The following is a 13,592-nucleotide window of genomic DNA, read 5'->3' as shown; positions in this document are numbered from 1 at the left end:
CATTCCGGACGGATTTTTAGCAGGGATTACAAATCTTTAGAACATGTCATTAAAAAACACTGGCCCATACTTTTGAGGGACAACACTCTAGCCAGTCTTCTCCCAAAGCAACCTAGATTCGTGTACCGCAGGGCCCCTATTTTAAGGAATAGACTTTCACCAAATGTCTACAACCCTCCCAAAAAGATCTTTCCTTGATACAACAGGCTTTTACCATTGTAAGAGGTGTAAGGCATGTAGGACAACCAATATAGCTAAGAGGAAGGTACAGACCTTTAGATCTTCAAGTAATGGTAAACTGTTTGAGATAGACTAGTTAATTTCTTGTGATTCCACCCATGTTACCTACCTGATCTCCTGTCCATGCGGGCTCCAGTATGTGGGAGGCACGACCAGAAAATTGGGGTTCAGAGTAAATGAGCATCTGAATAACATAAAAAAGGGGTTTCCTAAATACAGCTTAGGATTACTTCAGAGTCTACCACAACCAGGACCCCAGTTTGGCCACTTTTTGTGGGATTGACAGGATTATGCCACATTGGATGGGGTGGGGGGGTAGTATGAGACAAAAAGTGTCTAGAAACGAAACAGAATGGATTTATAAATTAAATACTTTATATCCTGCTGGTATCAATGTAGACATTGATTTGAATTGTTACATTTTAAATTTTTAATTGTTATGGAGTTCCAAACATGTCCTACCCTCCGTTTTTTGTGTATCTTTATTTGATGTATTTATTTGATGTATTTAGTACATTGATTATCATCAAAGTATTTTTTCCACAAGATGGCACTCTCATTGGATCATTTTTATCTTTCCTTTTCTAGACCATTTTCCTTATGAGTACCACTAGAGAGCGTGTAAAGATAGATTTAATATATATTTTTATATGTTTTTTTACATTTAAATTTTGTAACAAATAGTTATTAACTTAAGTTAACTACTAAATACTGATAATAATACTGATATTTCAGTTTATCTTTTTTAATAAATCTGCAAAAATGTCAACAATTCTGTGTTTTTCTGTCAATATGGGGTGCGGTGTGTACATTAATGAAGAAAAAAAATGAACTTAAATGATTTTAGAAAATGGCTGCAATATAACAAAGAGTGAAAAATTTAAGGGGGTCTGAATACTTTCCATCCCCACTGTAGTTCTTTTCACCGTATACTCCCACAAGACAGCCAAATAAAAAATGAATGAAATGCCAGAGGGCCACTTACCAGATCTGTAGGATCTCTGTTACGGAGATCTTATGGGCACATACAGGAGGGATCACTCAGGCAGGGGCGGTAAATTCACACATCCATCTGGATCCTCTCCTCCACCGGCAATTCCAAATGCTGCAATGCTCTCCACAGGACCCGTCTCAGGGTAGGTGCACTCGTGGAGTATATTATAAAAGGAAGAGAAAGGGCTTCATAGTGCAGTAGGTTTAAAATCAGAGGTTCCTCTATTCCATATGATGGGCAACTGACATCTTAAAAAGTGATAGACAATTCAAAGGAAATACTCAGCCGCGGCTCAAGCCAGCCAGCTGGTGCATAGTGACGCGGCGTTTCTCTGTACTAGGCATCAACAGGGAAAGGACGTCTCCTTTCCCTGTTGATGCCTAGTACGGAGAAACGCCCCGTCGGGTGGAGCTATAGGACCTGATGTCACCACGCATCAGCTGGCTGGCTTGAGCCACAGCTGAGTATTTCCTTTGAATTGTCTATCGCTTTTTAAGATGTCAGTTGCCCATCATATGGAATAGAGGAACCTCTGATTTTAAACCTACTGCACTATGAAGCCCTTTCTCTTCCTTTTATAATATACTCCACGAGTGATGAGAACTATCTGCCTTCCTACCGAGGGACTTACTCCCAATGGAGTTATATTGAGTGTCATTCACTATGGGCGTTTTTTCATGCACTAATTAATACATGTTGACGATATATTTACTCTGCACATATTTGTTTGCACATTGTTCGGTTGCGCATCTAATTTTATGTTATACATGTTTCTGAACTGAATATTCCATTTTTTCCTTAGTTGCAGCACCGTCACATATAAAAAAAAACACTTTATAATGAAAATTATATATCTACGTTTATCAGCACTATTTTTGGGGGTAGCGCGGATTATTCACGTTACACATTTCCCGCACCTTAACTCCCAGACTACAAGCAGCGGGGTTTAGTCCTCGTCTATCAGATCATGCTCCCTATAGGATCACACTGACACCTTTTAATAAACCCCCGCAATTGAATTGGAGGCTAAATCCTTTTTGGCCGACTATCATTCCTGATAATGAACGATTAGTTATGGAATTTAAGTTCTTTTTTTAATCCAACTCCAACACAGCCACTCCATTAGTGGTTTGGGAAGCATTCAAAAAACATGCCCGATTATTGCTTACTAAACATATTTCTAGATTTAAAAGTTGTTCTAAATCTGCCTATGTTTAAGCCACTGCTCAGTTAACCACCTTGGAAGAGCAATACGTGATTTCACCTTCGCCTGCATCACTTGCGCAATTGAAGCTTCAAACCAGAGTGGTTGACCAGATGTGCTTTGAGAGGGCTAGGTACAAACGATTCTTCAGTAAGCAAGATCTTTGAACAGGGGTAACGCCCAGGTAAGTTACTGGCCTACTTTAGCCCATTTGGATTCCAGACCTCCAGTTCTGTCTTTTAGACAGTTGTCTATCCATTTACACACTGCCACGGCAGGCACCCTTACGGACCCTGATGTAATTACTAGGGAGTTTGCAGCTTTCTTTAAGGAAGATTATACATCTAAGGTCAGCTTTTTCCCGCAGGCTCTCTCTGATCTTGTTGGTGCTCTTACGCTCCCCAAATTGACTGATAAACAGGTGGACATGCTAGAGGCTCCCATTTCAGCAGATAATATTAATCTTGCCTTGGTTTACTTTGCTGGCTCATATGGCTTGCCTGTCGAGTTCTATATCCACTTTTCCGATATTTAGTACCTAAACTGCTAGCTCTACACCATGCTATATTTGATGCTGCTATCCTCCCTGAATCTATGCGTGAAGCCCTTATCCCTAAGCCTGGGAAGGACCCCCATCAACCCAAGTCATATAGGCCCATCTCATTGCTACAAACTGATATCAAAATACTAGCCAAAATTTTAGCCCTGCATTTAAATAAAGTTATTTTATTCCTTATACTCCTGGACCAAACAGGCTTCATGCCGGCCAAAAATACAGCCTTAATACCAGGCGAATATTCAGCCTTAATACCAGGCGAATATTCAGCCTTAATACCAGGCGAATATTCTTGAATATTAAGGCTTCCCCACATACAAATTGGTTCTAGAGTGATAGTCAGTGATAGTTTGACTCGGTTGAGTGGCAATATCTATGGTAATGTCTACATTGCTTTGGCCCCAACTTTATCAAATGGATCACCATCCTTTAAAATTCACCCTAGGCCAGAGTGGTTGCCAATGGTTGGACCTCCAACGCTTTTCAACTTTCGAGGGGAACGCGTCAGGGGTGCCCTATCTTAACTCCTCTCTATGCACTGGCGGTTGAACCCTTGGCACTAGGAATCATCCAGACATTGCGTTCTGGATCTTTGGTGGAGAAGGTGCGGCTTTATGCTGACGATATGATTTTATATTTAGCTGACTCTGGTCCCCCTCTATTGACAGCACTACTGATTATTGAGAACTTTGACAGGTTTTCGGGACTTAAAATAAATTTGGACAAGTCCCAAATTCTCCCAATATCTAAGGACCATCGGTTGACCAGGCCGCTTTGCCCTAAGTTAGGGTTAGCACCTTTAAACATCTGGGAATCTAGGTTTCTAGATCCATAGCAGATTACTTTTCTCTGAATGCGGAGCCTCTTTTCCCACTGCTCAAATATAAAACACAAACATGGGCGAGACTGTCGGTGGGAATGATGGGTCTGACAGGTCTTGTAAAAATGATATTATTGCCTAAAATGGTATACGTTCTCTGGCACCCTCCAGTTTACATTTCGCCTAGATATTTTAAAACTATGGACACTTAGCTCTTCAGTCTGCTGTGATTTTCAAGCAGTTCCTGTTTATTGCTACTAGCAATTGCCAGCATCTACAGCTTCCAAACGGAGAGAGGTTTACCTTCTGTTTGTCCTCCTGGAGTGGTGATATCTCCCCTTTTCCTATGGACACTTTGTTACAATCTTTTATCTGGGGGACCAGCAGGCACAAACGGTCATGGAAAGTTCTCAAAGTTCCATCCTTTTTAGGAGGTCTTGCTGTTTCTGATTTTGGATCTTATTACCTGGTGGCACAGCTCTCCCACTTCTACCACATTGATAAGTATGATAAACAAGATATCTTTCCTTGGTCTGTAACCCTGTGGATTCACAACTTCCACATCCGTTCTGTGATGTGCTACAAGGTCTGAGTGGTTCTCCTGTGTTCCGAGCCGCTCTGGCCTATTCCAGCACCAGCGGATCTGTGACTTGGCAAAATCCAAAATGAAATGTCCTGAACACACCATTGTGGTACAATAAAAGTTTACCTGAACTCCTTCAGATTCCTGATCCCACAATCTGGATATCCAGAGGGGTATAGCTACTATCTCACGTTCTTAATAATGGTAGAATCAAAATGATTGACCAATTAAAAATAGAATTCACTCAAAACCATATGCCTTTTCACTTTTTCCAAGTGTGACATGTACTACACACAATTTGCAGGCACCTACCTAGTTCTGCTCTCCCTGGATGTTCTAGATGTGATAAGAAGTGACAAACCACGCAAACTTATATCTATTTTTTATGACATAATTACTCCAGCTGCGTCCCAACTTGCTTACTCCATTAAGACTAAATGGGTAGATGAAGTTGGATGATAAGAAATGGAGTGAGGTACTAGAGACTTCTAAACTAGGGTCTTCCAAAATGTCTGATAGACTTGCACAAGTATATATTACCCACAGAGCATATTTAACTTCGGACTGGCTGGCAAAGTTATGTCCTTCTCGTAGCTCCATATGACCCAAATGTTTGATCTCTACTGGCACCTCCTCTGGCAATGTCCTCACAGCTGTGGGTTATGGGGGCAAATCATTCAGTTCCTTCACGATCAAATGGACTCACCAGTGACAATGGACCCCAAACTATGATTATTGGGCTTATTTCCTGACACCAATGTAGATAAGCGCACGCTTAAATTTCTGCACAAAACATTGGCGCTAGAAAGGTCATATCTCAATGTTGGATCCAAGCCAAATCTCCTATTCTTGCTGCATGGATTAATAAAATAGATAACCTTCTTATATGGTAAGGTGTTATTTATGTCAATATGTCCGGGCAAATATAACAAAATATGGGATAGGTGGTTACAATCATCCTCGACCTATGTTTCATAAACTTGCAGTGTATATCTTATGCCCCTGATATCAAGTACTTCCTCTTGGGCCGTTGCCAAGGGATATAAGAATATTGGTGCTGCAGAACAACTAGACCAGGGGTAAGCAACCTTGGGCCCTCCAGCTGTTTCAGAACTACAAGTCCCATCATGCCTCTGGGAGTAATTGTAACTGGAAGCCTTGCAATGCCTCATGGGAAATGTAGTTCCACAACAGCTGGAGGGCCCCAGGTTGCCTACCCCTGAACTAGACTAGGTGAGACATGGTTCCCCAGATAACGCATAGCATATTGTATAATTTTCTACTCTCATTTGTTTTTCTTCTGTTCTGTATGTGTCGTCATATCAATGATACTGTCACAACTTATTGTTGGGTTTTATTGAGTTGTATATCCATGTATACAATGTTCTTTACAGTAGTATCTTGTACGGAACCCAATAAAGCTTTGTTTCCAACTTTTTTTTTAATGTGTGAAACAGTAAGCGTATATTTTAACAGACCTTTGCTATAAAATATAGCATTTTAATGATACAGTTACCATTTACATGAGGAAAATGCACAAGCAGTTTTATACTACTGAAAGTCACAAAGTCACTACTGAAAGTCACCACATAAAAATTGATGCTACTGCGCTCTTCTGGCCATCAACATTTCTCTAATGTTATCTTCAGCATTCTTTACGCTTCGTTCTAGATAAGCCTTCTTTTCCTGAAAAATAATGAAATAAACATGCTTACATAATTAGTCCATTTAGTTCAACCAAAAAAAAACCTAACCATACAATCCCATATACACAATCCTATACCACAGTTGATCCAGAGGAAAGCGAAAAGCAAAGCATGATCCAATTTGCTACAGCAGGGAAAAAAATTAATTCCTGATCCCCCGAGAGGCAATAAGATATTATGTACATTTAGGAAAGAATCCAAGCCTTTAACACAATCTACTGAGCTGGCCAAAACCACCTCTGGAGGGAGTCTATTCCACATTTTCACAGCTCTTACTGTGAAGAAACCTTTCCGTATTTGAAAATGAAATCTCTTTTCCTCTAGACGTAAAAAGAGTGCTTCCTTGTACACTATGACCTTAAAGTGAATAACTCAACACCAACTTTACTATATAGACCCCTCATGTAAATGTGTACATGTTGATTATATCCCCCTTAATATCCTCTTCTCAAGAAAGAATAAATTCAGTTCCTCTAATCTTTCCTCATAGCTGAGCTCCTCCATGCCTCTTATCAGTTTGGTTGCCCTTCTCTGCACTTTCTCCAGTTCCCAGATATGCTTTTTGAGAACTGGTGCCTGTTGTAATATGCCCAAACCATTGTGACTGATATGCTTTGCCATTGCAGTATACAAGATAGCTTAAATCTGCAACTATAAAATAATGTTTAGAAAGATGCTTGCACAAGCACTGTAATATATATATATATATATATATATATATATATATATATATATATATAAATAATTGTGGGTTGGTTTGTCTGGGACAGGATGCATGATTTATGACTCATAACCAGATGGCCTGTTTACCCGTGTTAACTCACGATGATGTATCTTAAGTGGTCACCGACTTGTATAACCCATGTAACTATATATTTCTATACAAATACATCATTTACTTAGCACTCCCTCCTCCCCTCTTTCTATTGGTATGTTGAACCATATATAAGCTGTAACGCACCTAAAGAAAAGGCAGACATTTTACAAATGCACGACTTGATTCTCATTTCATGGTGTCTCCAGATATCTTAGGGTGCTGTTGGTGTACCTAGAAGAAGGGTGGTCATTCAGAATACCTACTATTTCCTTTCAGGTGGGGGCTCGTTTCCAGGTAAGACATTCATCCATGTTGGGTAGACCTTTGTCTATTTTGACGAATTCTTCCTAACCTTGGCTCTGATAAAGTCTTAGCCTTTTAAATTTAAAAAGAAAGGAAGGATAGACCACGCCTTAATAGACACACTCACAGGAGTGTAACATTGTAGGGTCTTTGGGAGACCCGAGTCTTTAAGACTCAGTTCAGTATCCTTTTGGGAAGGGTATTTAGGTAACCAACAGCGCCCGCTAAATCTTTGCTAATCTTTCTGTTGAATGGAAGTAATAAGATAACTTGTGATTGCTGATATTTTTTTATTGTAGCAGCTTGGGGTTTCTATAATGTTATGCCCGGGTTGGCTTTAAGCGTTTTTGGAACGCTGTAGAAGCGTTTTGGGAACGCTGCGGAAAAGTGTACATGCCCATTGGAAACTTGGCGCTCGTGAGAATAAAGGTGATCGATCAGGTAGGTAGGAATTTTAGTCAAAAATAGGGACAAAGTAAACTAGAAATTTCCCTTGCTTATATCCAAATATCGTGAGAGTGGGGAGTCCTTTTATATGTATGATTCATATAATCTGCTAAGTTTTCTTTAACCACTTCAGCCCCGGAAGGATTTACCCCCTTCCTGACCAGAGCACTTTTTCCAATTTGGCACTGCGTCGCTTTAACTGCTATTTGCGCGTTCATGCAATGCTGTACCCAAACGAAATTTGCGTCCTTTTCTTCCCACAAATAGAGCTTTCTTTTGATGGTATTTGATCACCTCTGCCGTTTTTATTTTTTGCGCTATACACGGAAAAAGACCGAAAATTTTGAAAAAAAATGATATTTTCTACTTTTTGTTCTAAAAAAAATCCAATAAACTCAATTTTAGTCATACATTTAGGCCAAAATGTATTTGGCCACATGTCTTTGGTAAAAAAAATGTCAATAAGTGTATATTTATTGGTTTGCGCAAAAGTTATACATAGCCTACAAACTAGGGTACATTTTCTGGAATTTACACAGCCTTTAATTTATGACTGCCTATGTCATTTCTTGAGGTGCTAAAATGGCAGGGCAGTACAAAACCCCCACAAATGACCCCATTTTGGAAAGTAGACACCCCAAGGAAATTGCTGAGAGGCATGTTGAGCCCATTGAATATTCATTTTTTTTGTCCCAAGTGATTGAATAATGACAAAAAAAAAAAAAAATTACAAAAAGTTGTCACTAAATGATATATTGCTCACACAGGCCATGGGCATATGTGGAATTGCACCCCAAAATACATTTAGCTGCTTCTCCTGAGTATGGGGATACCACATGTGTGGGACTTTTTGGGAGCCTAGCCGCATACGGGGCCCCGAAAACCAAGTTGTCACTAAATGATATATTGCTCACACAGGCCATGGGCATATGTGGAATTGCACCCCAAAATACATTTAGCTGCTTCTCCTGAGTATGGGGATACCACATGTGTGGGACTTTTTGGGAGCCTAGCCGCATACGGGGCCCCGAAAACCAATCACTGCCTTCAGGATTTCTAAGGGCGTACATTTTTGATTTTACTCCTCACTACCTATCACAGTTTTGAAGGCCATAAAATGCCCAGATGGCACAAACCCCCCCCCAAATGACCCCATTTTGGAAAGTAGACACCCCAAGCTATTTGCTGAGAGGCATGTTGAGTCCATGGAATATTTTATATTTTGACACAAGTTGCGGGAAAGTGACAATTTATTTATTTATTTATTTTTTTTTTGCACAAAGTTGTCAATAAATGAGATATTGCTCACACAGGTCATGGGCATATGTGGAATTGCACCCCAAAATACATTCTGCTGCTTCTCTTGAGTACGGGGATACCACATGTGTGGGACTTTTTAGGAGCCTAGCCGCGTACAGGACCCCGAAAACCAATCACCGCCTTCAGGATTTCTAAGGGTGTACATTTTTGATTTCACTCTTCACTGCCTATCACAGTTTCAGAGGTCATGGAATGCCCAGGTGGCACAAACCCCCCCCCCAAATGACCCCATTTTGGAAAGTAGACACCCCAAGCTATTTGCTGAGAGGCATGGTGAGTATTTTGCAGCTCTCATTTGTTTTTGAAAATGAAGAAAGACAAAAAAAAAAATTTTTTTTTCCTTTTTTTAATTTTCAAAACTTTGTGAAAAAAGTGAGGTCTGCAAAATACTCACTATACCGCTCAGCAAATAGCTTTGGGTGTCTACTTTCCAAAATGGGGTCATTTGGGGGGGTTTTGTGCCACCTGGGCATTCCATGGCCTCCGAGACTGTGATAGGCAGTGAAGAGTGAAATCAAAAATTTACGCCCTTAGAAAGCCTGAAGGCGGTGCTTGGTTTTCGGGGTCCCATACGCGGCTAGGCTCCCAAAAAGTCTCACACATGTGGTATCCCCGTACTCAGGAGAAGCAACAGAATGTATTTTGGGGTGTAATTTCACATATTCCCATGGCATGTTTGAGCAATATATCATTTAGTGACAACTTTGTGCAAAAAAAAAAAATTTGTCTCTTTCCCGCAACTTGTGTCACAATATAAAATATTCCATGGACTCGACATGCCTCTCAGCAAATAGCTAGGGGTGTCTACTTTCCAAAATGGGGTCATTTGGGGGGGGGTTGAACTGTCCTGGCATTTTATGCACAACATTTAGAAGCTTATGTCACACATCACCCACTCTTCTAACCACTTGAAGACAAAGCCCTTTCTGACACTTTTTGATTACATGAAAAAATTATTTTTTTTGCAAGAAAATTACTTTGAACCCCCACACATTATATATTTTTTTAAAGCAAATGCCCTACAGATTAAAATGGTGGGTGTTTCATTTTTTTTTTTCACACAGTATTTGCGCAGCGATTTTTCAAACGCATTTTTTGGGGAAAAAACACACTTTTTTACATTTTAATTAACTAAAACACACTATATTGCCCAAATGTTTGATGAAATAAAAAAGATGATCTTAGGCCGAGTACATGGATACCAAACATGACATGCTTTACAATTGCGCACAAACGTGCAGTGGCAACAAAATAAATACATTTTTAAAAGCCTTTAAAAGCCTTTACAGGTTACCACTTTAGATTTACAGAGGAGGTCTACTGCTAAAATTACTGCCCTTGATCTGACCGTCGCGGTGATACCTCACATGCATGGTGCAATTGCTGTTTACATTTGACGCCAGACCGACGCTTGCGTTCGCCTTAGCGCGAGAGCAGGGGGGACAGGGGTGCTTTATTATTTTTTTGCTTTTTTATCTTATTTTAAAACTGTTCCTTTCATTTTTTTTTTTTTAATCATTTTTATTGTTATCTCAGGGAATGTAAATATCCCCTATGATAGCAATAGGTAGTGACAGGTACTCTTTTTTGAAAAAATTGGGGTCTATTAGACCCTAGATTTCTCCTCTGCCCTCAAAGCATCTGACCACACCAAGATCGGTGTGATAAAATGCTTCCCCAATTTCCCAATGGCGCTATTTACATCCGGCGAAATCTAAGTCATAAAATGCTCGTAGCTTCCGGTTTCTTAGGCCATAGAGATGTTTGGAGCCACTCTGGTCTCTGATCAGCTCTATGGTCAGCTGGCTGAATCACCGGCTGCATTCTCAGGTTCCCTGTTGAGACAGGAGAGCCAGAGAAAAACACGGAAGAAGGTGGGGGGGGGCATTCTCTCCCACTGCTTGTAAAAGCAGTCTAGAGGCTAATTAGCCGCTAGGATTGCTTTTACATGAAAGCCGACCGCTGGCTGAAAAGAATGATACCAAGATGATACCTAAACCTGCAAGCATCATTCTGGTATAACCACTCAAAGTCGTGAATGGTGTACCTGAAGACAAAAAAATGGTTAACAATAAAGCACAGTAAACGGTAAAGTATAAAAAATTGCATACCTGAAAAGCAAACATGATAAAACATAATAACAATAAAACATTGCAGAATAGAATACAGTAAAAAAGAGCAGAACAATAGAGAGAGAGAGAATAGAGAGAGAACAATAAAACGACAACTATTATTTTTTATTTTATATTTTTGTTTGTGTTTTTTTTTTTTTTTTTTACACTTTTTTTTGTAACTGTAACTTTTATAACTGTAACCGGTTCCAGGTTCGGGTCTCTCAAAATGCGATGGCATCTTGGAAGACCCTGTGAAAGTGTGCCTAGTCTGTGCAATGCTGTACCCTACGCTAATACTTAACTAGTGAATGGTAGCGTTCAAAACATTCACCAATGCAAAGACCAGGATTGTCAGGACAGGAGGGACAATAATAGCGGGTGTCACGCCTATATCCGCGCTTGCTGCAGACACAACATCTTTTTTGGGGGGGTTCGTTGGGTAGGGGTACTCGGGAGGGCATAAAGAAAATGCCTCTCATGCAGCCGACTGCATTTGGTTGGGGATGTGAATGGGGGAAGTACGGGCGCTGCAGAAGTGGTGGGTTCCCAATTAGGATTGGCGAATGCAGCAGGAAGGGCATTATGGGCACGACGGGCCTGTGTTTGTCTTTTTGGTGGCAGCGGGACACTACTTGTGCTTGCCACCTCACCAGCTTGAACTGCACTTATGGGACTCGCCACGTCACCAAGTGTTACTGCAGTGCTGGTTTGACTACGACCGGGGTGTACTAGGCCGCTGGCGCTTGCCAGTTCACCAAAACGCTACCAAAAAAACTGTTAACAATCGCAGGGATCAGGCCTGACTCTGCGAACGCTGCAGTTATGCGTTTAGTGTTTTGTAAGTGACAGTGATCGATCGATACTGCACTTGGGTGGGCTGGGCTGGGCCGGGCGGAGGGGCAAAACGCAGGTGCTAGCAGGTATCTGGGCTGATCCCACTAACACTGCGTTTTTGGAAACCCTAAACTGCTGGGGACGCCAGTATAGATCTGATCGGATCAGATCAGATATTGATCAGTTCAGATACTATACCACTAAGGGAGGTGTACGGTGCGTGCGTGGGTGTTAGCGCTACTGGCACTAACCTGACGCTGCCTGGGGCTGGTGCTTGCCAGTTCACCAAAACGCTACCAAAAAAACTGTTAGCGATCGCAGGGATCAGGCCTGACTCTGCGAACGCTGCAGTTATAAGTTTAGTGTTTTGTAAGTGACAGTGATCGATCGATACTGCACTTGGGTGGGCTGGGCCGGGCGGAGGGGCAAAACGCAGGTGCTAGCAGGTATCTGGGCTGATCCCGCTAACACTGCGTTTTTGGGAACCCTAAACTGCTGGGGACGCTAGTATAGATCTGATCGGATCAGATATTGATCCGTTCAGATACTATACCACTAAGGGAGGTGTACGGCGCGTGCGTGGGTGTTAGCGGTACTGGCGCTAATCTGACGCTGCCTGGGGCGACGCATATCACCGCCGGGCGATCAGGGGGCTAAACCTTTATTCGGTAATAAACGGCGGGTGCCCTGACACTATAAAAAATAAACGAACTAATCAGCGTCACCCGTAACGGTTATACGGTGATCAGTGGTGAAAGGGTTAACTAGGGGGCAATCAAGGGGTTAAAACATTTATTAGATAGTATATGGGGGTCCCTGTCGCTATAAAACACTGACGGCGAACCTAAATATTTACCTCCCTAACTAGCGTCACCAGTGACACTAATACAGCGATCAGAAAAATGATCGCTTAGTGACACTGGTGACGGGGGGTGATCAAGGGGTTAAAACTTTATTAGGGGGGGTTAGGGGGGTACCCTAGACCTAAAGGGGGCCTAACACTCACTGCCCTAACACTGTAACTGTCACAAACTGACACCAATACAGTAATCAGAAAAAAAAAAAAACCTGCTTGGTGTCAAGTTTGTGACGGGGGGGATCGGGGTGTTTTGTGTGCCTGGCATGTTCTACTGTGTGCGTGTGTGTTGGTGCACTCACATTACAGTCTTCTCTCCTCGGCCCGGAACGGAAAATACCGAGCCGAGGAGAGATGACATCATTTCCTCTGCCTCTGTGTACAATACAGAGGCAGGGAAATGATCCCATTGGCTGGGAGCGATCGCGAGGGGGGGGCCACGAATGGATGGCCTCCCCCTCACCACCGATCGCCGGGGGAGATTTGCCGACCGCCGCAGGCACCGGGGGGGGGTCCGATCGGACCCCCCACCCGCGGGCAGGCAAGGACGTACAGGTAAGCCCTTTTGCCTGCCCGTGCCGCTCTGTCGACGTACATCGTCGTGCGGCGGTCGGCAACTGGTTAAAGAATGAAAGAAGGTATGAGGAAAATTCAAATGCGTGTCATGTCATTACTTAACCAGTTAACGACCGCGCCATAGCCAAATGACTGCTACAGCACGGCTCGATAATTCTGGGAGGGCGTACATCACGAATCATGGTAAATGGATGCTGACAGCGGCCATTTACCATGTGATAG

The 13,592-nt window shown here is 42.0% G+C and overlaps 1 protein-coding gene across 2 annotated transcripts in view; it reads right to left on the bottom strand.

Moving 5' to 3' along the window:
- Positions 1-5,734: 5,734 nt before the first annotated feature.
- Positions 5,735-13,592, bottom strand: part of PFDN1 (prefoldin subunit 1) — a 290,431-nt gene continuing 282,573 nt past the window's right edge. For both annotated transcript variants that reach the window (XM_073620764.1, XM_073620763.1), the window contains one exon: positions 5,735-6,083. Coding sequence is in view for 1 of the 2 variants with exons in the window: in XM_073620763.1 (XP_073476864.1) it covers positions 6,000-6,083 (84 nt within the window). In the remaining variant the exon portion in view is untranslated. The remainder of the gene's footprint in view (positions 6,084-13,592) is intronic.

Source organism: Aquarana catesbeiana, linkage group LG03 (assembly GCF_042186555.1).
Source record: "Aquarana catesbeiana isolate 2022-GZ linkage group LG03, ASM4218655v1, whole genome shotgun sequence".
NCBI lineage: Eukaryota > Metazoa > Chordata > Amphibia > Anura > Ranidae > Aquarana > Aquarana catesbeiana.
The sequence above is the reverse complement of the archived record's forward strand: the minus strand, read 5'-3'. Positions and strand labels throughout refer to the sequence as shown.